Source organism: Lithobates pipiens, unplaced genomic scaffold, assembly GCF_037356315.1.
Source record: "Lithobates pipiens isolate NorthernLeopardFrog02 unplaced genomic scaffold, aLitPip1_a1.2 Scaffold_30, whole genome shotgun sequence".
Classification (NCBI taxonomy): Eukaryota; Metazoa; Chordata; class Amphibia; order Anura; family Ranidae; genus Lithobates; species Lithobates pipiens.
Window position 1 is genome coordinate 168,030,286 of NW_027507791.1, and position 27,625 is coordinate 168,057,910.

At 45.0% G+C, this 27,625-nt stretch overlaps 1 protein-coding gene across 6 annotated transcripts in view; it reads left to right on the forward strand.

Annotated features, from left to right (window-relative positions):
* ZFYVE26 (zinc finger FYVE-type containing 26) overlaps positions 1-27,625 on the forward strand; it is a 1,794,472-nt gene that overhangs the window by 1,131,662 nt on the left and 635,185 nt on the right. For all 6 annotated transcript variants that reach the window (XM_077465059.1, XM_077465061.1, XM_077465063.1 and 3 more), the window contains one exon: positions 2,236-2,372. In XM_077465059.1, the coding sequence (XP_077321185.1) occupies positions 2,236-2,372 (137 nt within the window). The remainder of the gene's footprint in view (positions 1-2,235; positions 2,373-27,625) is intronic.

Here is a 27,625-nt window from a genome sequence, read left to right on the forward strand (position 1 = left end):
CACTTTTGTGCCTGCATATATGGACACTATTCTCTGTCTTCTGTAGTTAACGCTTATGTTATAATCTATATTCACTTCTGTCTATTAATTGTTCCAATGCTCGATTATATTGTACTTGCTTTGAAAATTAATAAAAATTACAATTATTAAAAAAAAAAAAAAAAAATATGGCATTGAAAACCTGGAAGCTGAAGCAGTCACATGGTTTGAGATCTGGTCAACAAAGGATGAGCAGTTTGACAATGGATTTCTGGATTTGCTAAACCACGCAGATTTTTTTTTCATGAATCCAGCAAGCAATTCTCATTGCTCTCACATTACCAGTGACCACTTGTACAGTGGAAAGGTCTTTCAGCACAATGAGAAGGGTGAAAACCTGGCTGAGATTGACAATGGCAGATGACCGCTTATCTGGTTTGTGCATGATGAGCAGACTTTCAGCAAAAATTGCTGAAAACAAACATCATTTGATTGACAAAGTAATTGATAAATTTGCACAAGACCACAGACATTTACATTTTTTTTTTTTTTTTTTCGAGATCACTAACCAGTGAACAAAAATTGTACAAAAAAAATACTCTGAAAAATGTGATTGCTAAATTTAAGCAAGAGTGCAGATATTTGCAGTTAAAGTTTATATGCTTTATTTTCCTATTTTGGATGATTTTATATGCCTTGATCACGTGTGTATGAATAATTTGGTGCATTTAATAGTGTAAACAAAAAAACTGATTAGAAGTTGCTAATCGGACAATGGCAGCTTGATCCTTCTATTAATCTTTTGCATCAGGTTTCCCAAACCTTTGCCTGCCTGAGCGTTATCTGATAACTTCCCTTCATGACATTGTCGAAAAGGGGCTGAGCATGGGTGTCCATAAAATGATGCCCCTCCCCCGGAAAAAGTTCTGTGCACGCCCATGGGCAGACATAAAACGACTTGTGTTCTACCTCCAACACGATCCTCCAAAAAGTACCATGGGCAGCGTCCATGTCCACTCTGCAAATGCAGCGTAGACACAGACATGCCATCCACTCGCTCTGCTTATTGTGGCTCGCGACCGGTTACCAAGTCGCTTAAGTGACCCTCGCTCTTCAAAAGGTTGGGCACCCCTGATCTAAACCATTCAATTGTAGCTCTGGCTGTATGTTCAGGGTTGTTGCCCTGCTGGAAAGTGAACCTCCCAGTCTCAAGTCTTTTGCAGACTCTAACAGGATTTCTTCTAACATTGCCCTGTATTTGGCCCCATCCATCTTCTTTGTCCCTGCTGAAGAAAAGCATCCCCACAACATGATTCTGCCACCACCATGTTTCATGGATGGTGTGTTTATGGTGATGTGCTGTGTTAGTTTTCCGCCACACATAGTGTTATGTTTATAGGTCAAAAAGTTCAACTTTGGTCTCATCTGACCAGAGAACCTTCTTCCACATGTTTGCTCTGCCCCCCACTTGGCTTCTCGCAAACTGCAAACGGGACTTCTTATGGCTTTCTTTCAACGATGCCTTTCTTCTTGCCACTCTTTCATAAAGGCTAGATTTGTGGCGTGTACGACTAATAGTTGTCCTGTGGGCAGATTCTTCCACCTGAGCTGTGGATCTCTGCAGCTCCCCCCCAGTTACCAATGCTCTCCTTGCCCAGTCTGTCATTTTAGGTGGATGGCTTTGTCTTGGTAGGTGGTGTGCAATGTCCAAAGCTTGGGACTTTTTTTTATAACTTAACCCTGCTTTAAACTTCTCCACAACTTTATCCCTGACCTGTCTGTTTTTCTTGGCCTTCTGGATGCTGTTTGTTCACTGGGGTTCTCTAACAAACCACTGAGGGCTTCACAGAACAGCTGTATTTATACTGAGATTAAATTACACACAGGTGGATTCTTTACTAATTAGGTGACTTCTGAAAGCAAATGGTTCCACTATATTTTAGTTAGGGGTATCAGAGTAAAGGGGGCTGAATACAAATCACACCACACTTTTCACATATTTATTTGTAAAAAATGTTGAAAAACATTTATTATTTTCCTTCCACTACACAATTATGTGGAACTCTGTGTTGGTCTATCACATAAAATCCCAAAAAAATACATTTAAGTTTTTGGCTGTAACATGCCAAATTTTTGAAAATTTTAAGGGATGTGAACACTTTTTCAAGGCACTCTAAGCTTTTCAAACCAGTTTTGATTATTGAATAGTGAATTGGTAGCAAAGCCAGAGTCATATGTTGTCTGTTTCCCTTGTAGTTTAATCGCAGACATCACTGTAGGCGATGTGGCAGGTTGGTATGCAGTTCCTGCTCAATGAAGAAGATGGTCGTGGAAGGCTGTCGAGAAAACCCAGCTCGTGTGTGCGATCAATGCCACAATTATTTCTCTTCAAAGTAAGTTTATTTAAATATACTTCAGTATATATAAATTCTGTACTTAAGCTTGATCATCATAATCTACAGTGAAAGCCCTTTAATCAATAATGTTCAAAAGTATGGTAATCATTTTATGTTAACCTAATTCATGTGCTTTAAATTATGTCTTGCATTAAGGCAACCAGTTAAAACGGGCTAACAAAACCCTTAAATGTCAAACACAACAAAAAGAACAGATATGCACCATCTTAACCGCTTAAGGACCGCCGTATTGCCATTGTACGTCATCACAATGGCACAGGCAGGCACAAGCACCTAACTGTACGTGCCTGCCTTCCAGCGGGTGGGGGGTCCGATCGGACCCCCTCCCGCTGGATACGGCGGTCCGGTTCCCTGCAGGAGTGATCCGTGATGAGGGGATGGCCGTTGGTTTCTGGCCATCCCCTCTCGATCGCTCCTGGCCAATGACGAACTTCATCCCCTGTGAAAATGTAAACACAGGAAGGAGGAAGTGATGTCACACTCCTCATGGCGGTCTTTTTGACCGGACAGTGCGGAGTGAAGACATACAAGTAAGTGCGCCAACAGTCCACTGACACATAGGTACACATAGGCACACATTTCACCCCAGTCACCCCCCGATCACCCCCCGATCCCCCCCCCCCCACAGTCACAGTGTCACTAATGCAGTGTTCATTTATTTACTGATCACTGCATTTAGTGTCAGTTGTGACTGTAAAAAGTGTCAGGGCAGCTAGTGTTAGGCCCCTTTAGGTCCAGGGTAGCCCCCTACCCCCCCTAATAAAGGTTTAACCCCTTGATTGCCCTCCCAGTTAACCTTTTCACCCCCTTTTACCAGTGTCACTAAGCGATCGTTTTTCTGATCGCTGCATTAGTGTCACTGGTCCCGCTAGGAAGCTAGTTTTTTTTTTTTTTTTTTTTAGGTTCAACGCCAGGTTTTTATAGTGTTAGGTACCCCGATATATAACCTAATAAAGGTTTTAACCCCTTGATTGCCCCTAGAGTTAACCCTTTCACCAGCGATCGCTGCATAAGTGTCACTGGTGACGCTGGTTAGCCAGTTAGTTATTCAGGTTCCCCGTCAGGTTTTTATAAAGCTTCAGGTACCCCCCATATAAATACCCAATAAAGGTTTTAACCCCCTGATTGCCCTTAGTTAACCCTTTCACCAGTGATCACTGTATAAGTGTTACGGGTGACGCTGGTTAGGTAGTTCGCTTTTTATAGCATCAGGGCACCCGCCATTTATTACCTAATAAAGGTTTAACTCCCTGATCACCCGGCGGGTGATATAAATTTGGTTTTAGGGTCAGAAAGGGTCTGCGTCGCCCCAGGCAGTGCTAGGTTAGTGCCAGTACCGCTAACACCCACGCGCAAAGCATACACCTCCCTTAGTGGTATAGTATCCGAACAGATCAATATCTGATCTGATCAGATCTATACTAGCGTGCCCAGCAATTTAAGGTTCTAAAAAAACGCATTGTTAGCAGGATCAATCCAGATACCTGCTAGCACCTGCGTTTTGCCCCTCTGCCCAGCCCAGCCCACCCAAGTGCAGTATCGATCGATCACTGTCACTTACAAAACACAACACACATAACTGCAGCATTCGCAGAGTCAGGCCTGATCCCTGCGATCGCTAACAGTTTTTTTTTTTTTTTGTAGCGTTGTATACAGTCCCTGACAGGCTAGGTGCTTTTTTACCTGTGAGTCTCACTACTGTACCCCTAAATTTAGAGCCCAAAATGGCAAAGCGAAGGTACACTAGTGAAGAGGCCTACACGTTTCTGAGCATGACAGATAGTCAAGAGGAAGACACTGATCTGTCAGATTCATGCTCAGAATACGAACCTGTAGAGGACAGCGCCTCCATGTCAGATAGCTCTGACGACGAAGAAGAGGTCCCTGCTAACGTCAGGCGTACCCGACCCCGATCTTCTGATGTTGTTGAGGTGCAGGAACCGCAAGTTCCTCGTATGGAGTATAGAGCCAGTACTAGCGCCGCTCATCCTTTTGGTGAACTGGCAAGCACCAGCGGCATAGTACACCCTGGACGTACATCCAGCACTGCAGTATCACGTGGTGACGTGGCGAGTCCCATAAGTGCAGTTCAAGCTGGCGAGGTGGCAAGCACAAGTAGTGTCCTGCTGCCACCAAGAAGACTAAGACAGGCCCATCGTACCCATAGTGTCCTTCCTGCAGAATTCGCCAATCCTGATTGGGTGCCCACCACTTCTGCAGCACCAGTACTTCCCCCATTCACTGCCCAACCCGGTATTCAGGTGGATACAGATGATTTTACGCCACTCGATTTTTATTCTCTGTATTTCACGGAAGATCTCTATAGATCTATTGTGGACCAAACCAATTCATATGCTGGTCAACACATTGCCGCTAATCCCCAGTTGCCGTCTCTTGCCAGAGATTGGAAACCAGTTACGGTTTCCGAATTTAAGACCTTTCCGGGCCTTTCCCTCAACATGGGCACACATAAATTCATGACGTTGCAGGATTATTGGTCCATGCATCCGACTGACCACATGCCCGTGTTCTCCAACTCCATGTCCAGGAAACGATACGAGCAGATCTTGCGGTTTATGCACTTCAGTGACAATGAACTTTGTCGTCATCGTGGAGACCCTGAATACGATCGGCTCTACAAAATTCGGCCCCTCATAAACCACTTCAACCAACGTTTTGCAGACTTGTTTACTCCCCAAAAAGTTGTCTGCGTTGATGAGTCCCTCATTAAGTTTACTGGTCGCTTGTCATTCAAACAGTACATTCCCAACAAGCGTACTAGATACGGGGTCAAGTGCTGTGACAGGGCCACAGGCTATGCATGGAGCTTTATGGTTTATGAGGGTAAAGATAGTTACGTAGAGCCGGAAAACTGCCCTGACTACATAGGAAGCGCTGGCAAGATAGTGTGGAAATTGGTGTCACCCTTATTCGGAAAGGGGTACCAGTTGTACGTGGACAATTATTACACCAGCGTGCCACTGTTTAGTCACTTGTTTGGTAATCAGATTGGAGCATGTGGCACCGTGCAACCTAATCGCCGGGGCTTTCCCCAGCGGCTTGTAGATTCCCGTCTTAGGCTGGGGGAGAGAGCCTGCTATCGGTGTAATAATTTGCTCGCTATGAAGTGGAGGGATAATAAGAATGTTTTCGTTCTTACCTCCCTTCATGCAGACATGACGGTCCAAATTTCTACGGCGACTGGTATTGTGGAGAAACCCCTCTGTGTCCACGAATATAACAAAAATATGGGAGGGGTGGACCTCAATGACCAGTTGTTGGCGCCGTATCTAGTTTCCCGTAAGGCCAGATGCTGGTACAAAAAAAAGTGTCTGCTTACTTATTTCAATTGGCTTTGCTGAATGCTTTTGTGCTATACAAAACTTCAGGTGGGACTTTAATCTTTCTTTTCTTCCAAAGAGAGGTTGTCACAGAGCTTCTGTATCCAGACGGTTCTGCACCTCACCATTCCCAACCAAATGCAGTAAGCCGGCTGCATGAGAGGCATTATTCTTATGTCCTCCCGAGTACCCCTACCTAACGAGCCCCCCAAAAAAGATGTTGTGTCTGTACCAAGCGCGGATTTAGGCGTGACACCCGTTGTTATTGTCCACGCTGTCCTGGCAATCCTGGTCTTTGCCTTGGTGAGTGTTTTGAACGCTACCACACACTAGTGAAGTATTAGCGTAGGGTACAGCATTCCACAGGCTAGGCACACTAACGCAGGGTCTCTCTCTCTCTCTCTCTCTCTCTCTCTCTCTCTCATTTTTTTTTTTTTATACTTTACTGTGTTTTATTGTTAACCATTTTTCATGTTTTCAGGTATGCCATTCAGCTGCAGTGTGGATTTATTTATCTTGACAGCAACAGCGTTTGCTCCCACGATACATAAAGCCGCGACTCCAGCACTGTCGGAGGTGATTTCACCACCACAGTTAAAAAAGAGCATATATGCCGAAGCATGGGGGCATAAGGGGTGGAGGAGCGATTTTGCTCCTAATGCCGCGTACATGTGGTCAAAATTCCGACGGAGGGCTTGCCCGTGGAAAAGTTTGAACGTATGTACGCGGCATAACTTTTTTGCGGGAGGATGCCCCCATGCTTCGGCATATATATAATTTAGGCACAGGTTGTGTTAAAAAATGTTTTATTTTTTACTGTTTTTTTGGCATTTGCTATGCAGGTATGGTAAGGTTTTACTGTTATACTGTGATGTTACTTTGTTTTAACGTTAACCATAATTTGCTTAGCAGGTACGCCATTCAGTTGCAGCGTGGATTTATTTATCTTGACAGCAACCGCGTTTGCTCCCACGATACATAAAGCCGTGACTCCAGTGCTGTAGGAGGTGATTTCACCACCACAGTTAAAAAAGAGCATATATGCCGAAGCATGGGGGCATAAGGGGTGGAGGAGCGATTTTGCTCCTAATGCCGCGTACATATGGTCTAAATTCCAATGCATGCTTGCCCGTGGAAAAGTTTGACCGTGTGTACGCGGCATAACTTTTTTTGCGGGAGGATGCCCCCATGCTTCGGCATATATAAATGGTGCATGTATGTCCATCATTAGAAGTGGGTGGATGAAGGGAGGTATTCTAATGGTGGGCATACCCACCGATCAATCTTTTTTTTCGTTCAGACAACGACTCTCAGCAAATAGCTTAGGGTGTCTACTTTCCAAAATGGGGTAATTTGGGGGGGTTTTGTGCTATTTTGGCATTTTATGGCCTTCAAAACTGTAATAGGTAGTGAGGAGTGAAATCAAAAATTTGCGCCCTTAGAAATCCAGAAGGTGGCGATTGTTTTTTGGGGCCCCGTACGCAGCTAGGCTCCCAAAAAGTCCCACACATGTGGTATCCCCGTACTCAGGAGAAGCAGCAAAATGTATTTTGGGGTGCAATTCCACATATAACCATGGCATGTGTGAGCAATATATAATTTAGTGACAACTTTTTGTAAACAAAATAATATTTTTATTTTTTGTCATTATTCAGTCCCTTGGAACCAAAAAAAAAAAAAAAATATTCAATGGTCTCAACATGCCCCTCAGCAAATAGCTTGGGGTGTCTACTTTCCAAAATGGGGTCATTTGGGGGGGTTTTGTGCCATCTTGGCATTTTATGGCCTTCAAAACTGTGATAGGTAGTGAGGAGTGAAATAAAAAAATGAATGCCCTTGGAAATCCTGAAGGTGGTGCTTGGATTTCGGGGTCCCAAAAAAAAAAAAAAAAAAATATTCAATGGTCTCAACATGCCCCTCAGCAAATAGCTTGGGGTGTCTACTTTCCAAAATGGGGTCATTTCTGGGGGTTTTGTGCTATTTTGGCATTTTATGGCCTTCGAAACTGTGATAGGTAGTGAGGAGTGAAATCAAAAATTCGCACCCTTAGAAATCCTGAAGGCGGTGATAGGTTTTCGGGGCCCCGTACGCAGCTAAACTCCCAAAAAGTCCCACACATGTGGTATCCCCGTACTCAGGAGAAGTAGCAAAATTAATTTTGGGGTGCAATTCCACATATAACCATGACATGTGTGAGCAATATATAATTTAGTGACAACTTTTTGTAAAAAAATGTTTTTTTTTTTTTTTTTTTTTCATTATTCAATCCCTTGGGACAAAAAAAAAAAAATATTCAATAGTCTCAACATGGCCCTCAGCAAATAGCTTGGGGTGTCTACTTTCCAAAATGGGGTCATTTGGGGGGGTTTTGTGTCATCTTGGCATTTTATGGCCTTCAAAACTGTGATAGGTAGTGATAGGTAGTGAGGAGTAAAATAAAAAAAATGTATGCCCTTAGAAATCCTGAAGGCGGTGCTTGGATTTTGGGGTCCCATACGCGGCTAGGCTCCAAAAAAGTCCCACATATGTGGTATCCCTGTACTCAGGAGAAGCAGCAGAATGTATTTTGGCGTGTCATTTCACATATGCCCATAGCATGTGTGAGCAATATATCATTTAGTGACAACTTTGTGCAAAAACAAAAAAGTTTGTAATATTCCCGCAACTTGTGGCAAAATATAAAATATTCCATGGACTCAACATGCCTCTCAGTAAATAGCTTGGGGTGTCTATTTTCCAAAATGGGGTTATTTTGGGGGGTTTTGTGCCATTTTGGCATTTTATGGCCTTCGAAACTGTGATAGGTAGTGAGGAGTGAAATCAAAAATTTGCACCCTTAGAAATCCTGAAGGTGGTGATTGGTTTTCGGGGTGCCGTGCGCGACTAGACTCCCAAAAAGTCCCACACATGTGGTATCCCCATACTCGGGAGAAGTAGCGGAATATATTTTGGGGTGCAATTCCACATATAACCATGGCATGTGTGAGCAATATATCATTTAGTGACAACTTTTATTTTATTTTTTGTCATTATTCAATCCCTTAGGACAAAAAATGTTTTATGGTAATTTTATGATTTTATGGTAAGTCAAAAATCCTATTATTCTGGACCGAGTATGCAAAGCGTTCAACACTAGATTGCCAGTCATTCTCTAATCAATGCAGTTCAATAATATATATATATATATATATATATATTTTAATCACGATCCTTATGCACATCTTGCTCTAATGTATTATTATCCGTAGTTAAACATAACCAAAATTAATATGGATTCAAGTAGAGGTGTTGTACTCTTCTGATGTCTAGTATCCTAACTTGGTACTCCACATTTAGCACTGTTAACATATTTTTTTTTTTTTTTTTTTTTTTTTTTTAAATGTGTTTATTTAACTTTCCAACATACAGCATATACAACAATCAGTATACATAGCGAATAGCCTCACTCCAGAGGTGCAGACAGAGGTATAAACCCTCAGGATATAGCGTAAAGTAATGTATGTGGTGGCCCGAGCACTTTCCCCTGGAGGTAACCCTCCAGGCAGCGAGCTGGCACACAGTCCGCTGCCTACCCCCGTTATTAGTGCAAAAAATTATGGCAGTGCCCGGAACACCCCAAGAAAACCCCAAAATATGCGGTGGAGATGCACCACTGGACTAAACAAAACAGTTATATGCAAAAACACAGAAAACCCCAACGAAACAAAGACACAAAAAATACATGCAGGCATCCTAACACACACAACTCAACCACACAAGTCACCGTCCCACTGCACAGTATCATTTTGAACATATATTGCAGCCTTGTAAGGTCATATAATTGCTGATTACTACCCTAGTTCGCCCCTTCCCCCTATACCCAGCATCACCCTCCACAGTGCCCGAGGCCCCGGCCCTACCCCCACAGCCCCGCCTAGGGGTCCTGCGAGGATCGCACTGTCCCCCAGAAAGAACCAGAGACATCCAACCACATTTGCCACACCTTATGGAACTTTTTCAAACAAGCTCTATTTTTATACACAATTTTAAATTTGGGGAGTTCACCATTAATAATACCATACAGGGATTGAATTCTTGGAGGGGCATTCTCTTTCCAGTGCAATAAGATCACTTTACGTGCATAAAATAAAATGGTACGTAGAAGAGTCTGAGCTGATGTCCTGTGGACAAAGTCATTCAGTATACCCAGCAGCCCCACCTCAGGGGTTTGGGGCATCGGGAGAGCAAGATGATCATCAAAAGATGTAAACAGTACGCATCCAATCTAGGACAACTCCAAAACATATGAAATAAATCAGCCTTATCAAATGTACATCTAGGGCACAAGGCCTAATTTCTCAGATCCATTCTAGCCAATCTAGCCGGAGTATAATGCAGCTGATGAATAAACTTAAACTGCACATATTGATCGGAAGTGCTGATAATGTCCTGGAAACAAGTTTCAGTAGTTTCCTCCCACCCCTCCTCTTCCAGGTCAGGTATCAAACGCTTCCACTTCACAAAAGAATTGTGAAATGGGTCTGCCCCTACCCTGAAGAGGTGACCATAGAAAGTTGTAACCTGTTTAGTAAGATCTGGCTAAGACATCAGGTCCTCCATAGGAGACTCCTTAAGCTGTATGGTCAGAGAGCCAAACTGCGCCCGGATGGCATGTCTAAGGAGCAGATACTTATAGAAAAATGTATGATCTATTGAGAAGGTGCCCCGTAAATTTTCAAAGGATTTAAATACGTTTCCCTTGATGATATAGGACAAGCGCAGTATATGCAGCCTAGACCACCATCGGGAGTCTGGATGCCCAAGTAATTCAGGCAGACTGGGATTGTCCCATAGTGGGGTTTGTGGTGACCTGCCCGGGGTGGTGATAGAAAGCAGTTTCTCTCCCTCTCTCCAGGCCAGTAGGCCCACCTCCATAGGAGAAAACCTAGAGCATTTAGAATATAGTTCCCTATGCAGTACGTCATTAACTGAGTCAAACGGTGCATGTAGGATTGACATGAGAGTGGCAGAGGGGGTCTGAGGGCTGGAATGCAGCCAATCATATACATAGGTCAGTTGGGAGGCAAGGAAGTAGTTGCCTAAGTTTGGGTGGGCTAGGCCTCCTTTCGATTTGGAGGATTGCAAAGATGCCTTGGCAATCCGAGGATGGGAGTTTTGCCAGATAAAGGAAGATACAATGGATTCTATTTTCAGAAATACCTTTTTTGGGAGATATACCGGGGCAGCTCGAAAACAATATAGAAATTTTGGGAGGAATATCATTTTAAAGACGTTGATACGTCCTATTAAGTTGAGGGGGAGGGTTGCCCATGTTTGAAGTTTGTCAACCATCTTCTTTGTGATAGGGGCAATATTCAAGTCTTCATATTTGGGGAGCTTGTTATGAATCCGAATGCCCAAATACTTGAAAGTCTGGGACGTCTGAAGTTTAGAAGTATTCAAGTAATCATAGGAGCAGTGAGGGCCAATGGGAAAAGCTATCGACTTATTCCAACCTACCCTAAGACCAGACACATCCCCAAACTCCTCAACCACCTGCATGAGGCCATGGAAGGAGCTTTCCTTACCATCTAAATAAATCAAGGCATCATCTGCATACAAAGATACCTTTTCCTCCAGCAACCCGATTCGGATGCCCCCTATCCCGAAAACCTACCGCACCGCCAGAGCCAAGGGCTCTATGGCAATGGCGAACAGGAGCGGGGATAGGAGACACCCTTGTCTAGTCCCCCTAAGTAGCCGAAATGGTGAAGAAACATCTCTTGGTTCTCACCCTCGCACTCGGTTTAGCATACAGCAGGCGGACCCATTTTGTAAATTGTAGGCCAAAGCCCATGTTAGCCATTGTCTCCCACAAAAATGACCAACGCACCGTATCGAAAGCCTTTAACACATCTAAAGACAATACCAGGCTACTATGTTTATCCCTGCATGCTCTATGGATATGAAGATATAATCTGCGTATATTGTCAAATGTGCTACGTCCAGGCATAAACCCAGCCTGATCTGGCGATATCAATGTAAGTATGACTTTTTGCAAGCAAAGAGCTAATATCTTGGCCAAAATTGTTGCGTCATGATTGAGGAGGCAAATGGGACGGTAGGACTCTCATAGCAATTTGTTTTTGCCCGGCTTGGGCAAAACCACTATCAGAGCTTCATTCATGGAATCAGGAAGAGATCCCACGTTCAGGGACGCTCTGTAAGTGAGGAGTAGTTTAGGAGCTATCAATTCAGTGTAGGCCTCATACCACGCCGAAGGGATACCATCTAGGCCAGTAGCCTTCGATGGCGATAGGGAACCTATCGCTGCTTCCACCTCCTCAAGAGTGATTTCCTGCTCCAGGAGGTCCCGCTGAGCGTCCTCCAGTCCAGGGAACACCAACGACGAGAAACAAAACCTAAATGTAGCCTCCGAGGGGGGCGCTGGATCGTTGTAGAGTCTACTGTAGTGTGAGGTAAATTCCTGATTTATAGCCACAGGGTCCTCGGTAGTGGAGCCATTGGTCAGTTGTATTGCAGAGATGGAACTATCCAAATAGTCCGTATGGGCAAGGAAAGCTTGCAGCCTCCCCTTCTTCCCCCCGTGTTCATGTAGTTTTGCTGTCAAATGTTGTTGTTGTATTTTAGTCGTGTCTGCAAAATGTAACTGCAACATCTTATGGGCATCCGTCAGCTCACCTCGAGTAGTCTCTGTCGGGTTTAGCGTATGCCTACGTCTAGCCTCCTCAAGGGAACGGTCAAGCTCCAATTGTTGGGCCCTCCCTGCTCGTCTATGATGCTTAATACAGGATATGTACGAACCATGCAAAACCACCTTAAAGGCGCCCCACGTTGGGCCCGCTGCTGTGGTGTCAATGTTAGTGGACCAATAGTCTGTCATGTCCGATGGGATGGCCTCTTGTATCCCCGGCATGGACACCCACAAGGGGCTAAGTTTCCACCCCCTAAATGAAGGACAGTGCCCCAGGGTAAGAGTAACCTGCAGTAGTGAGTGATCCTACACTGTTTGAGAGACGTATTTAATTGCCCTGACAACCGGCAGAAAGTCCCCGGTGGCCAGTGCATAGTCCAGCCTGGACAGAGAACCATAGGTTTTGGATTGACAGGAGAATACCTTTTTCCCCCGGGAACTTCCAACGCCAAATTTCTACATATCCCTCACACCATTTACTAAACAACCTTGACTCATTCCCATGGGGTTTCAGTCTATCCAAATCAGGCCGTAGCACTGAGTTAAAATCCCCCACAATAAACGTAGGGCAAACAGGTAATAGTGATAACTTAGCACTTAAATCAGAGAATACCGTGGCCGTGGCTGGCGGAGGGACATAGATTGTGACCAGAATGACAGGCGTTCTCAGTACCTTAGCGTGTAACACTAAAAACAGACCCCCGGGGTCCGAGACCACCTGATGGCACTCAAACTGTAGCCCTTTGCGTATTAAGATGGCCACCCCACGAGCATAATTAGTGTACGTGGAGTGAAAGTTTTGAGCCACCCAACACTTTTTTAACGCAAGGATTTTTGAGCCCACCAGATGAGTCTCCTGTAGACAGAGAATATGTGGGTGCAGTCGTTTGATCTGCTCAAACACCAATGCACGTTTAAATTTAGAATTCAGCCCCCACACATTCCATGAGCATATGTTTACCTCAGCCATGGGGGGGGGGGAGATGAGGAGGGCAAAAGAAAAAATAGGGACATTAACCATTCAGGCCAACATCCTTCAGGCAGGATCTTGAGGTGGTAGGGACTCCCATCATGTGATGACGTTCTTGGGTGACTGGAAGAAAAGAACCTTCTCCTGAATACAATACGCAGGGTAGCCGGGAATATCATAGAGTACTTCACTGCATGTTCTCTCAGCTTTTGTTTAACAGACTGGAATTGTGCCCGTTGGTTGCGAACAGCCACCGAATAATCTGGATACAGTGACACAGTAGGATTATTGATCTTCAAGCTGCCTTTCATTCTGGCCGCCCGCAATATAGCATCTCTGTCTCTGTAGTTCAGCAACCTAATAACCATGGTACGTGGCGGATTGCCTGCAGGGAGAGGTCTGCCCGGGACTCTGTGAGCCCGTTCTATCACAAAGCAAGGGGACAGGGTGTCACGGCCAAACTCCTGCTCCATTCAACTTTCCAAAAAGGCCACTGGGTCAGACCCCTCCACCCGCTCAGGAAGGCACACCAGCCTCAGGTTATTGCGTCTGAGGCGGTTCTCGAGGTCGTCCACCTTGTCTTCTAGGGAGGCTATTTTACCCCCCACAGTATTGAGTGAAGGCCATATGGGGTTAACTGAATCCTCCAAATCACTAATACGTTTCTCAGTCTCATCCACCCTTCCACGTATTTTCTGAACATCCTGTCTCAGTAGTGTAAAGTCCACTGTTAACATAGTTATACTATTTACTGTTTGTTTAGTATAAGATATATAAGAGCACAGTTAACAATAATTTAGTTTATCTTTGAGGCCCACATGCTGACATGATTCACCCCCACTCAGTTTTATTCATTTTCAATTAAATTTGATCTGTTCCAACTGGTTTAGATATGTTTATCCATGTTTTTTCAGACAGTTCATTTATGTCTTTTTTTTTTTTTTTTTTATGTTTTTGGTTCACATGATCTTAGACTGCGTTTGAGACCTACTGGTCTCATAAGGATTCACGGTTGGCTGGAGAGCCATCGTTCTTCCAACCCCATACACCTTTTTTGGTGCAAAATTATGATTTTCTTACTATTTCTTATTAGAAAAACATATGTTTTTACAAGCAAAAGTAGTTATGGTGCAATTTTGCTTTGCCTTATGTTCTTTTAATGGAGAAATGTGTTTATGACCAATTCCTTATACACCTATTTGACCTGAGAAGCAGACTTCCATACACTTCTTCCTTTCCCAGTGATTTTACTTCCTGATGGCCCCCAAAATACAAATAAACATTATGTGATATAACTGTAATGGTCATGATGGTCAAGGGTTTAATTCCACAAATAAAAGGAAAAAAGTATTTTTACATTACAAGTAATTAAATGTCAAAATAATATTTCTACAGGAAACACATTTCATGAAAGATAATCACCCAACATTTTCCCACAAAGCATTTAATCAATATTTTTATACCTCTACATATACTAAAGCCTGAAAGAGTAGCTATCTTTATTCATCAATCCTTTCCTCTGGAGGTTCAACAGGTTTACAAGGATATAGATAGTAGATGTATTATTATTAAGGGTATTCTATCTGGTAGAGAGTTAACAATTACGAACATGTATAATAATAATAATAATAATAATAATAGATGAGCATCTAAATGAGACAAAATGTATAGGGATAAGGACAATTGTAGACATGCACTCAGACTCACTCAGGTTGAACTGGATGGACTGGTGTCTTTATTCAACCTTACTAACTATGTAACTATGTATACGCACCAAATGAGACTCAAAGCACATTTTTCACATTTTTTTTTTTTATTTTATTTTTTTATGTCTTACAGCCTTACCACTTACCACATTTATTATTAGGCGAAGACTTCAACTCTGCATTACAACCTAATCTGGATCATAGCAAACAAAACTCAAATTCAAAAACATTTTCAAAAACACATATATTAATGATTTAAAACATATTGACTCATGGAGAGCACTGAACATAGGAGCACGCGTGAATATACCTTTTATTCACACTCACACAATTCATACTCACACTTGGACTAAATTTTTTGCACTCCTGTTATCCTGGCTAATACTCATGATGCATCAATACATCCATGTTCTTGGTCAGATCACCATATCACTGCACTAAGCACTTCTTTTATTGGTCATACCTCAACACCATACACATGGAGACTTAATGAATCATTGCTAACAGACTTCAAACATCAACAAGAGATTGCCTTAGCTATACAAGACTACTTTACATTAAACTCGAACCTAGATATCACCCCTGCAACCTTATGGCTAGCACATAAAGCGGTCCTGAGAGGAGATTAGCAGCACACTGTAGTAAGGAAAAATGAGAAAAGATTCACTCTCTTACAAAAGATATCCAAATATTATATAAAGACCATACCCCACTATTTTTAATATGATCTCCCAAAAACTTAATACATTTTATTTTTTACTCGCATACAAATCAGGACAGGCACTCCGTTGGTCTAAAGCCACATTTTTCTTGTCTAGCAAGACATATTCCACAATGTTCTACCGTAAGCTTAATCAATCAATAAGACCCACTTGTTTATAAACTGGAGAATTGGTAATCAACTGGTCACTTCTCCTCAAGAAATATTATCTAATTTAAATTTTTTTTTTCATTCAAATCCCCCCCCCCCCACCTCTTTAACCCCACCTTCAGCACGGTCCACGGTCCTATGGGTTAAACTACATATATCTACACTGACCTCTACACAAATGTACAAATTAAATGCAACATGGGGGCGTGGCCTGGTGATGTGCTAGAGCAGACGTGTGCTCTGTGAGCTCCGAGGCCGACACCGAGAAAAATCCATAAAATCATCCAAAAATTCATATTTTTGCTACCTGAGTGATGGGTCGGCGGACGGGCAAGTCTCTGCCCAAGAAAGGAGCCTCGACGGGGTCGATTAAGCGATTCCTTACCGTGGAACCGGACAAGGTGGAAGAGCAGGACGACCTAGGCCGCAAGCCGCGGAGTAGAGTAGATTCCGCATCCCGCGATGGGCCGGACCGGAGGTCGCGCTCGCCCGAGTCCTCGGCGGGCTCGGGGGCTGAGGGTGAGTTACATCCTCCCGCCGGAGCGGCGCCGAGAGTGAGCGGTCTCCCTACCACCTCCGATCTCGCCGCCATGCTTCTGAACCTCGAGCGGGTCATCAGGAAGGAGGTCTTTGCAGTTCGTTCGGATCTCTCTCAAGTATTGGTTCGTGTTGAATAGTCGGAGCAACGTCTCGATCGCCACGCGAACGCTATCCGATCCCTCCAGGCGACTACACGTCAACTTGCCATTTCGCATCGTACGACCGTTTACAAGATCGAAGATCAAGAGAATCGTAACAGACGTAATAACGTTCGGATTAGGGGACTTCCCGAAGCAACTGGAGACGATGATCTGTTACCATCCGTTCGGGGCATTTTTAATAGTCTTCTGGGACGAGCACCTGACGCCCCTTTGAAGATTGACCGGGTGCACAGGGCACTCCGCCCACGCAATCTTGCTACAGATGTCCCACGGGACATCATTTGCCGGGTCCACCATTATCCTGAAAAGGAACTGATTATGCAGAAAGCTAGGGGAGCTAATCCGTTTGATTTTCATGGGGCGATGCTATCCTTTTTACCTGGATCTCGCTAAGGAAACCTTGGATCGACGCAGGGCCCTAAGGCCCCTCACGGAACTGCTCCGGGCGGCGTCCATTAAATATAGGTGGGGCTTCCCTGCGGCCTTGATCGCATCTAGAGATGGCAAAACCGCAATACTTCGATTTCCGGAGGAGCTGTCCAAATTCTGCACGGATATGTCCGTTCCTATCCCGGAACTACCTGGATGGCAAGAAGGCATCCCGCCCCTGCCCGCTGGGACCGACCAGGGCTGGCAGAGAGTGAGCCGTGCCCGCCGTACTTCTGCACCTGACTACCGCCCTTGAAAGGGCATCCTGCCCGTCAACTTGTTCAACTTGGTTACCTGTTCAGGACGTTTATTTGCATTTGTGGGACATACCGCCTGAACGTGACTGAGGGGGCTCCTTTTACTAAGTTTGTGCGAGGAAGCTGACCGCCTCTGGCGACAACGTGTTTTTGCAGGCCAGGGCTGAGTCACCCTTGGCCGTGTGGCCAGTAACCCGGTACCCCTAAGGGGCCCTCAGTCTGGATATGAACATCGCTGCTCTTTTGCCTTTTTTTTTATTGGCGTGACATTTCTTCATCTTCCTCGCTGTGCCTTTGGAGCGTAGCTGACTCACGGTACCCCTCTCCCCCCCCCCCATTGGGTATCCTACCGCCTTAGCTTCATACCAATATTGTTCTGTACAGGCGCTTTAGGTTTTGGATGATGTTATTTCTAGATTTATATGCCTAGGTGTCGGCACCGGACCGCGGGGCGCTGACTTGGACCTTTATGGTGTGGTTTGCGCCCGGCTGCCTGCGTCCCGCCTCCCCCTTTTTGAGCGGGGGCTGCCCGGCGCGGGGCCTCGGCGTCCGTTCCCCCGTTGGGGTGGCGGGCGTGGGGGCCCTGTGGCGGTTACGCAGCCCGCTCTTGCACGGCATGGTAATGCGTGCACTAATGGCTGTTCTTCGACAGCACCTTTTTTGGTTCATTTTGTTTTTCCCACTAAGGTGGGGCCTTGCATTTTCTTGTTGCCTTTCTTTCTCCTTTCCTTTTCTCTTTCACCTTTTCTGTCTACTGCCTACACCTCCTCTGTTCCCCTCCCCCCTCTTTGGCGGCAGACCGCCTTGGTATTGCATTGATAATGTTGTGGTGATCGCGGTTCCTCCTCCTGAGACCCCATGGCTACTGTGAACATTGTATCTTTTAATGTTCGGGGCCTTTACGCCCCAGGGAAGAGACACAATTTATATAGGGAACTGGACCGTTTGCGGGGGGACGTGGTCTTCCTCCAGGAGACCCACCTCACACAGACGACTCGAGTTAGGTTGCACTCACCACAGTACCCTACGTGGTACTACAGCCTCTCCGACATCTCTAAAGCCAAAGGTGTGGCCATCGGGATTCGTAGGGGAACCGCGTTCACGTTTGAGGAAATGTTGTGTGATCCTGCGGGACGTTTCTTGTTTCTGCGGGGCAGCATGCAGTGTACTTTGGCCACCTTATACTCCCCTAACAAAAACCAGGTGCGTTTCTTGGCTTCCACACTTAGCTCCCTGCGGAACTTTGCACGTGGATGCATTCTCCTAGCGGGCGATTTTAATGTTCCCTTGGAACCTACTCTGGACACCTCTAGGGGTGGTTCCTCGCTTTCCGGCAGGGGAATAAGGTATATACGTTCTCGACTACATGACCTACAATTGATGGATGTCTGGAGAATTGCTCACCCGCGGGAAAGGGACTTTACCTACTTTTCCCCGGTGCACCAAACCTACTCTAGAATAGATTTATGCTTCATTGATCACCAACACCTTCCGCTCATAGTGAAGTCAAGCATTGACTCATCCCCCATTTCGGACCATGCTCCGATTTCCTTAACCATTAGCGTGGCGTCCATACCCCTGAAGGCCACTAACTGGAAGTTGAACGAGGACCTCATAGCCGAAGAGGCAGATAAAAAGGTGATGGGTGACAGTTTGGAGTTTTATTTTAAGACTAATGTCAGTCCTGAAGTTTCACCGGGAGTGCTCTGGGAGGCCCACAAGGTGTATATTAGGGGAAAGTTCATAGAATTGGGTTCTAGGAAAAAGAGGGAGCGCTTAACTCAACAGTCCAACTTGTTGCGTGACATTACTGACTTAGAACGCCGACATAAGTTGAACCAGACTCCGGCCCTTTTCCACGCCTTAACGGAAAAACGGGAGACCTTGAAGTCTCTCCATTTAGATCACAAACGTCGCGCGCGGTTGGTAGCTCACCGTTTTTATGAGTGGGGCGATAGGCCCAGTAGACTGTTGGCTAATTCGGTGCGACAGCGGAAGAATGCGGCGTTTATTGCCAAAGTTAAGACCCCCTCGGGAGACTTGGTGTTCGAGACACCCCGTATAGCCAAGACATTCAGGGACTTTTACCAGCGCCTGTATCGGGTGCACCAGGGGGACCATGATAGAGAGGCTCGGGGACGCCTTATTGGGGACTATCTGGCCCGTGCCGCCCTCCCGAAACTCTCCGGGGAGGTTTTGGCTTCCTTGGAGGGGGAGTTGACGACTGCGGAGCTTCTGGGCGCCATGAAAGCTATGGCGCGCGGTAAGGCACCGGGTCCGGACGGCCTCACGGTATCGTATTATAGAGCGTACGCTGACATACTGTTGCCGTACTTGACCAGATATGCTAACGTGACCTCGGACGGCGGGGACCTTCGCCCGGAGACCACTCATGCACACATCACGGTATTACCCAAGGAGGGCAAGGACCCTAGTGACTGCGCGAGCTACCGTCCTATTTCGCTCTTGAATATAGATGCGAAGATTTATGCTAAAGCCATAGCGAATAGGCTGCTCCCCCTGGTGCCACAGTGGATTTCACGGGATCAGACAGGATTCATCCCCGGGAGGGAAGCGCGGGATAATTCTCTCCGCACACTCTCCTTAATGGCTTATGTGCGGCGGACTGCCCAGCCCACCCTGTTACTCTCCACGGATGCTGAGAAGGCGTTTGACAGGGTGGACTGGGACTTCCTTATGGCTACGCTGGCGCACCTGGGCATAGGTCCCACTTTGCGCTCCCAAATAGCGGCGTTGTACCACTGCCCCACAGCTCAGATACGGATTAACGGAACCCTTAGTGACCCCTTCACCCTATACAACGGCACTCGCCAGGGGTGCCCGCTCTCGCCGATTTTATTCGCGATATCCCTAGAACCATTTTTATCCCTTATTAGACAAAATCCGAATATACGTGGCGTCACCATAGGTACGACGGAACACAAATACGCGGCTTACGCGGACGATATTTTGTTCTACGTGCAACAGCCTCTGATCACCCTTCCAAATCTTATGTCCGAGTTTTCGGCCTACGGCGCGGTGTCAAACTTTAAAATCAATATGTCCAAATCGGAAATGTTAAACATCTCTGTCCCCGCCAAACATGTATCCCACCTGAAAAAGAACTATCCCTTTAAATGGCAGCTGAGTTCCATGAAATATTTGGGCATTCACCTCACGCCCTCACTATCGTCCCTTTTCCGCGCTAACTTTCTGCCTTTGCTCAACACTCTTAGGTCCGATATCCAAAAGTGGTCCCAGCTACGACATTCTTGGCTGGGCAGAATTGGTCTGGTTAAGATGAACTTGCTGCCCAGGGTGCTCTTCATGTTGCAGATGGTCCCGTTTGGGATACCGGTGGGGTTTTTTACAATTTTGACATCTATGGTATACCGGTACATATGGAATAGGAGAAGGCCCAGGCTGAATAGAACACTCCTCATCCGCCCTAAGTGTAGCGGGGGTTTAGCTGTGCCAGACTTCAAGCTCTACTATAGGGCTGTTGTGCTGACCAGGCTCTCTGACTTGAAGTATTGCAAGGACACGAAACTCTGGGTAAATGTGGAAACAGACCTTTGTGGAGCTGAACCTTCCACGCTGATGTGGATACCGAGGAAGTTCCGGACCCTTTTGCCTACCACGTCACCACTTACACACTCCTCCTTGATGGTATGGGACTCTATCTGTAAGAGGTATGGCTGGCTGTATAACTCCCCCCTGATGCCCTTGGTGGGTCACAACTTTTTCCCACCGGGTAACATGGACCCTCAGATTCACCTGTGGCGGCTGGGCACTAACACCTATCTACATCAGTTCACCGGCCCATCCGGGGTGCTACCTCTTTCTTCCATCATGGGTGACTCCTCCATTTCCTACATGGATCGCTGGAAACATCATCAACTGTTGAACTTTGTTCGCATACTCCCAAAGCCCCTGCGCACCTTGGCGGAGCTTACACCTGTGGAAACCGCATTTGCTGAACCTGACCCGATTGAGCGGCCGGTTTCGTACTTCTATCAGGCCTTGCTGTCCCTCACTTCTACGGGTACCCCCTCCTTCCTACGGTACTGGGAAATGGAACTACAAATGGCGCTGTCTCCGTCCCAGCAGTCACAAATCCTAACACTGGCTCATGCCTCCTCTGGATCCTCTAAGACATCAGAAATGGCGTATAAACTTTTGACCAGATGGCACTACACACCGGTTGTTTTACATAGGTTTTCTCCCCAGTCCTCCCCACTCTGTTGGCGGGAGTGCGGGGAGGTAGCCACTCATGCCCATATTTGGTGGTACTGCCCGAGGATCCGCCCATTCTGGCTGGCGATCTTATACACAATTAAAGAAATCCAGGGGTGGGAGGTACCTAATGGCCCGTGGTATGTTCTGTTCCATTGCACGGGGAGGCCGACAGGCCCCTACAAGAGGTCGATTACACCACATCTCTTAAACGCTGCTAAAACCCTCATTCCTCAGTTTTGGAAGCTGAAGACGATCCCCACGCTCCGGCGTTGGTTGCTCAACGTAGATACCACATATTACATGGAGGATATGACTCTTTCCCTCCGGGGTAAATCTGAGTTGTCAACAAAGATATGGGCCTGTTGGGTTGCCTTTAAATATTCCTCGAGTTATGCAGCCATAATGTCTCAACCAGAGTGAGGTGAACATGACGCTTGTTCTTACTATGTCTACTGTTATTTTGCAATAGGTTGTCTGACGGTGGTCTGCCCCCCCCCCCCCACATCCCCCCCCCCCCCTCCCTTCTTTCTCTTTCTCTCTCTCTTTCTGCTTATTTTCCCTTTCCTTTACTCTCCTTCTAATTCTGTCTACTATATTTCCTCTTTTATAATAGAAGAGGTGGGTGTATATTTCTGTGCCCATGTAACTAACGTTATAATGTTGTTGATCTTGCTATTGGTTTCTATATTGATCGTTATGCTCTGTACACGCTTCTCTTCTTTAATAAACATTAATTATAAAAAAAAAAATAAAAAAAATTAAATGCAACATGCACCAATGAAGAAATCATTTCAATTATTAAATCTCTTACAAGAGGCTCAGCCCCAGGTCCAGATGGTCTTTCTTTTTTCTATTATAATCAATTTCACAAATTTCTAATCCCAAATTTAACCAAGTTATACAATAACATTTTGAAAGGTGATTGGTTCCCAAAGGAAACGTTAATTGCTAACTTGTCCTTAATTCCAAAACCAAATAAAGACCATACAACAGACCGATTTCAGTAATAAACAATGACCTTAAGATATTTATCAGACTGTTACCAATAGACTAGCATTAATAATCCCCTCTTTAATATCCCCATACCAATCTGGATTTATTCCAGGCCGACAAATCACAGATAACATTTGTTTAGTGATGAATATAATTCAGGACACAAATATTTAACCACAATCCGTTTTGTTATTAATCCTTGATATCAATAAGGCATTCAACAGTGTGTGATTGACCTTGATATAGTGTTGTGAAAATATGGATTTGCAAGAGAATTCACTCATGCTTTCCATGCACTTTATCACAACCCCCATACTAGCATAAAGTTAACAGGGCGCAACTCAGAATTTTTTAAGGTGGGTAGAGGTACACGTCAGGGATGCCCCCTTCCGCCATTATTATTTGCGCTAGCTATGTAACCTTTAGCCACGGCAATATTACTACACCCAGATATAAAAGGTTATACATCAGACAACAATATATATAAGTTGAGTATGTATGCAGATGATATATTATTCCTCACAACACCTAACATAGCACTACCAAACCTTTTAAAAACATTAAAGACATTTTATGGGTAAATGTTTCAAAATCTATAGGCATGCCAATAAACATACCCCCATCTCGGGGGGCGTGGCCGACGAGCGGAGCGGATGGACGTGTGAGTGAGTAGCTCCGCTGTACCCTGAGCAAATAAGGTGAATAATAGCGTCTCCAGCCCTCGTTTTCGGCCAAAATTTTTGCCAGTACCTGCGGGCAATCTCCCTGATGCCATCACGGAAAAGAAAAGGTCTTACAAAACCAGGCAAAATGCTGGATTTCTTTCTCCAGCCGCGACAGAGGCCTATCCAAGATGGCGGCGGCGCCTGAGGCCAGCAGACACAGCGGGAATGGAAGGCTCGACACACAGATCATGGCGTTCCACAAGCAGCGCTACAGGCATCACACTCTGCCTCCTCCTCTGCATCTACCAGCCCAGCGAAAAGTAAGCAAAGAACAGAGGAGCATTTGAGTGACACAGGGGAGGTGAGTGCTCTTAATTCTTCCATGGATGATACAAGAGAGTTACAGGACTCTATTACTGAATTCCCCACATTAAATCAACCTGTTCTGAACACTACTTTAAAGGACATGTTAGTTTCACTAAGGTCAACCTTGCATGCAGATATACTGGCTATCACTCAGCAGTTTAAATCTGAGGTGCATGCAGTAACTAGCAGAGTGTCCCATGTTGAAACGGAAATGGGGGAATTTGCCCAAACCTTTAATGAGCTTGTGGATGCACACAATGATAGAGAAGAGGACATGGCGGCCATTAAAGCGAAATTAGCGGACCTCGAGGACCGCTCAAGGTGCAATAATATTAGAATCCGTGGGATACCAGAAACAGTTCAACTTCAGGAGCTGCGGGAGTTTTTTATCAATCTAATGAAAGCTGCACTTCCAGACACTCCTGTGGAAGAGTTAGTGGTGGATCGCATTCATAGATTGCCCAGACCGAAGAGCATTCCATCGCACCTTCCCAGAGATACGATCGTACGGATTCATTTCTATCATATCAAAGAGACTTTCGTGCGAGTGACAAGAAGAAGGGAGGAATTACCTCCTGAGTTTAAAGAACTGTCTTTTTTCGCCGACTTTTCGGCGTACACTATGCAACAGCGTAGACAATTGGTTACCATAACGAAACCTCTCAATAACCATCAAATCCCATACAGATGGATATATCCAGCCAAGCTGCTAATTACATTCGAAGGGAAGTCGTATGTCGTGGCTAAGGTCACAGAGGGTATTCGCCTTCTGGAAGAGTGGCAACTTCTCTCACCACAAACCGCTGGTCCAACAAGAACGGAATCGCCTCTCTCTACCCGAACAAGCTCAGATGCTGAAACCGGCTGAGGGCATAGCTTGACGGTAATACTTCATTCGCCTTTACGCTCAGGACATGTTCCAACGAGTTTAATTTTGCTTCGTTGTTTTTGATGTTCGTTTTTCTTTGCTTTTTTGAAGAGTGTTATCTCTCCTCCGATCTGTTGTCTTCACAGACACTCACTTCTACCCCCAAGAGCTAGCGGCTTATTGCCAGCACAGATTCCCTAGGGAATCGCCACTTTTTACTTTCTTCCTTTTCTATTTTTTTGTAATTTTTTTTTTTTTATCCAGTGACTAACCTTTTACAGAAAACTGCTGAAGGTATTTTCTACGCATATCATCGAGGGTAAAGTTTTGAATTGCTTCACTTGCTTCTTTTACTTTCCTTGAGGAGACAGGGCCTAACCTTTTTATAGGTGTAACCAAGCTGACTCATGGTGTCGGAGGCTGGGCCTGATTCCATTCAATATGGCTTTTACCATTTCTTCACTTAATGTTACAGGGCTTAATAGCCCCTTTAAACGCCAAATGGCATAGAAGGAGGCGTCCAGATTGCACAGTGACATAATTTGTTTTCAGGAATCTCATTTCATGGCGGGGAACCACCCCTCATTTTCTAATCGCAAGTTTCCACAGGTGTTTTTGGCTAATGGCCCAAAGAAGAAAGCTGGAGTGATCATAGCAGTTAAGAATACTATTCCTTTTCGTCTTATGGACTCTCACCTGGATAAGTCGGGTCGCTTCATTATTCTTATTTGCGAGATTGCCCGTGTGACATACACTCTAGTAAATGTTTATCTTCCAAATTCCAACCAGAGTGGCTTCCTACAAAAAAATTTGAAAAAAGTATCAAACATGACAAAGGGTCATGTGATTATATGTGGGGATTTTAATGCTGTTATGCACAGCGAGTTAGATGTTTCCAACCCGCACATCCGCAAATCACGGAGGCCAAATCTCTCAAGAATTTTTTTCATCTGGGGACCTCTTTGACGTGTGGTGGTGCCAACACGCGTCGGAAAAGGACTATACGTTTTTTTTTTTTTTTTCCAGTGTACACCATTCTTATTCACGTATTGACAGGTTTCATGTTGACAAATTTTTACTGCAAAAAATTGTTAAATCTGAGATACATACAATAACTTGGTCAGACCATGCGCCAATTTCAATTAGGGTGGGGGATCGTGGCGCCACGACGAGAGCTAACAGGTGGCAAAATTAGGTTTCTGTAATTTCCCAGCCTGAGAACGCGAAATACCTAAGGACGGCATTAGCAGAATTTTTCCAGATAAATGCTCCGTCGGTGTCGGATCCCTTTTCCCTTTGGAATACGCACAAGGTGTATATGAGGGACTTATTGATTCAGTTAAGTGCTAAGGTTAGGAGGCAGCGGACTGAAAGGCTCAATGGTCTACTAGAGAAAATACAGACTTTGGAGTCTTTAAACAAACAAAACACTACACCAAAAATTAGGGAAGACCTGTTTGCGGTGCGACAAGAATTGCGTGCAATGCTGGTTTTGCAGCAGGAGAACCGCCTTCGTTTTTTTTAAGGCTCATAGCTACAGGTATAGCAACAAGGCGGGGAAACTGCTAGCGGACCAGCTTCGAGAAAGGTTAGTACAACAAAAAATCGGCTGCATGGTTAATCCCATTACGAAGCGTACAGTGCACAACCCTAAAGAAATTGCGGACGCTTTTAGCGACTATTATGAATCTCTGTATAATCTCAAGGATGACCCAGATACGTTCCAGCCATCCGAGCGATCGATTGCAGATTGTTTGAATTCACTAAATTTGCCTAAAATATCTCCAAGTGATTTAGAAGCGTTGAATGTGCCTTGTACGATTCCAGAAATTCAAAAAATTATTGGCAGTATGCCCCACAATAAAGCGCCAGGCCCGGATGGTTACTCGGCTGAGTACTATCAACTATTCCAAGTAAAATTATCTCCGCACATGCAACAGATCTTTGGGGCCGCAATGTCCGCTGCCTCCTTTCCAAGTGAGATGCTTATGGCATCCATTATTACGTTACCAAAAGAGGGTAAGGACCCCACACTTCCTCAAAGTTACAGACCGATATCTTTATTGAACGTAGATATCAAAATATATGCAAAATTGATTGCTGGTAGGTTGGCGAGATTGTTGCCGGGTCTTGTCAACCATGAACAGGTTGGCTTTGTGCTAGGCCGACAGGCTAATGATGCAACTAGAAGATTAATAAATCTAATTTACTCGGCTGAAAAATCGGGAAGGACTTCTCTGCTCCTCTCCCTGGATGCAGAGAAGGCCTTCGATAGAATACATTGGGGTTATCTGACTGAAGTTCTGAAAAAATTTGGATTGATGGGACCCATTCATCAGGCCATACTAGCCTTATACTCTTCCCCATCTGCCTATGTGTACTCTGAAGGAATGTTTTCCAAAAAATGCATTATCTCAAACGGCACTAGGCAAGGTTGCCCGTTATCCCCCATCATTTTTGCTTTAGTAATGGAGCCCTTTGCCGAGACCATTAGAAAACAGATGACAGTGAAAGGCATTGTCTCCCAGACAACTCATCACAAACTTCCATTGTTTGCAGATGACGTCATTTTGACTCTCTCCGATCCCCTAATTCTATCATGGCAGCACACAACATTATCGTACAGTTCGGGGAGGCCTCATATTATAAAATAAACGAAAATAAGTCATGCATTTTAGGAATTGGTGTAGATGATCACGTAAAATCTCAGATTCAGGGGGCTCTCCCATATCCATGGGCTTCCAATCCCATTAAGTACCTGGGCACAAACCTTACTCCTTCAACCAAACAGCTATTTCAAGCCAATTTCCCCCCATTATTGGAATCTTTGCAAGCGGACATGAATAGAATTAAGAAACATTATATCACATGGCATGGAAGACTAGCAGCCTACAAAATGATTCTCCTTCCCAAATTGACATATTTATTTAGGGCACTTCCTATCGTCATACCTGACCAATTTTTTAGAGCTTTACAAAAACAAATGTTAACGTTTATCTGGGCGGGGAACAGGGCTAGATTTTCTACCACGGTACAGGGCAAGAAGAAATGGGCTGGGGGCTTCGGTGTACCCATATTAAAGGACTACGCTACGGCGGCGGTTCTAGATCAGCTCCGGGGTTGGTTCTC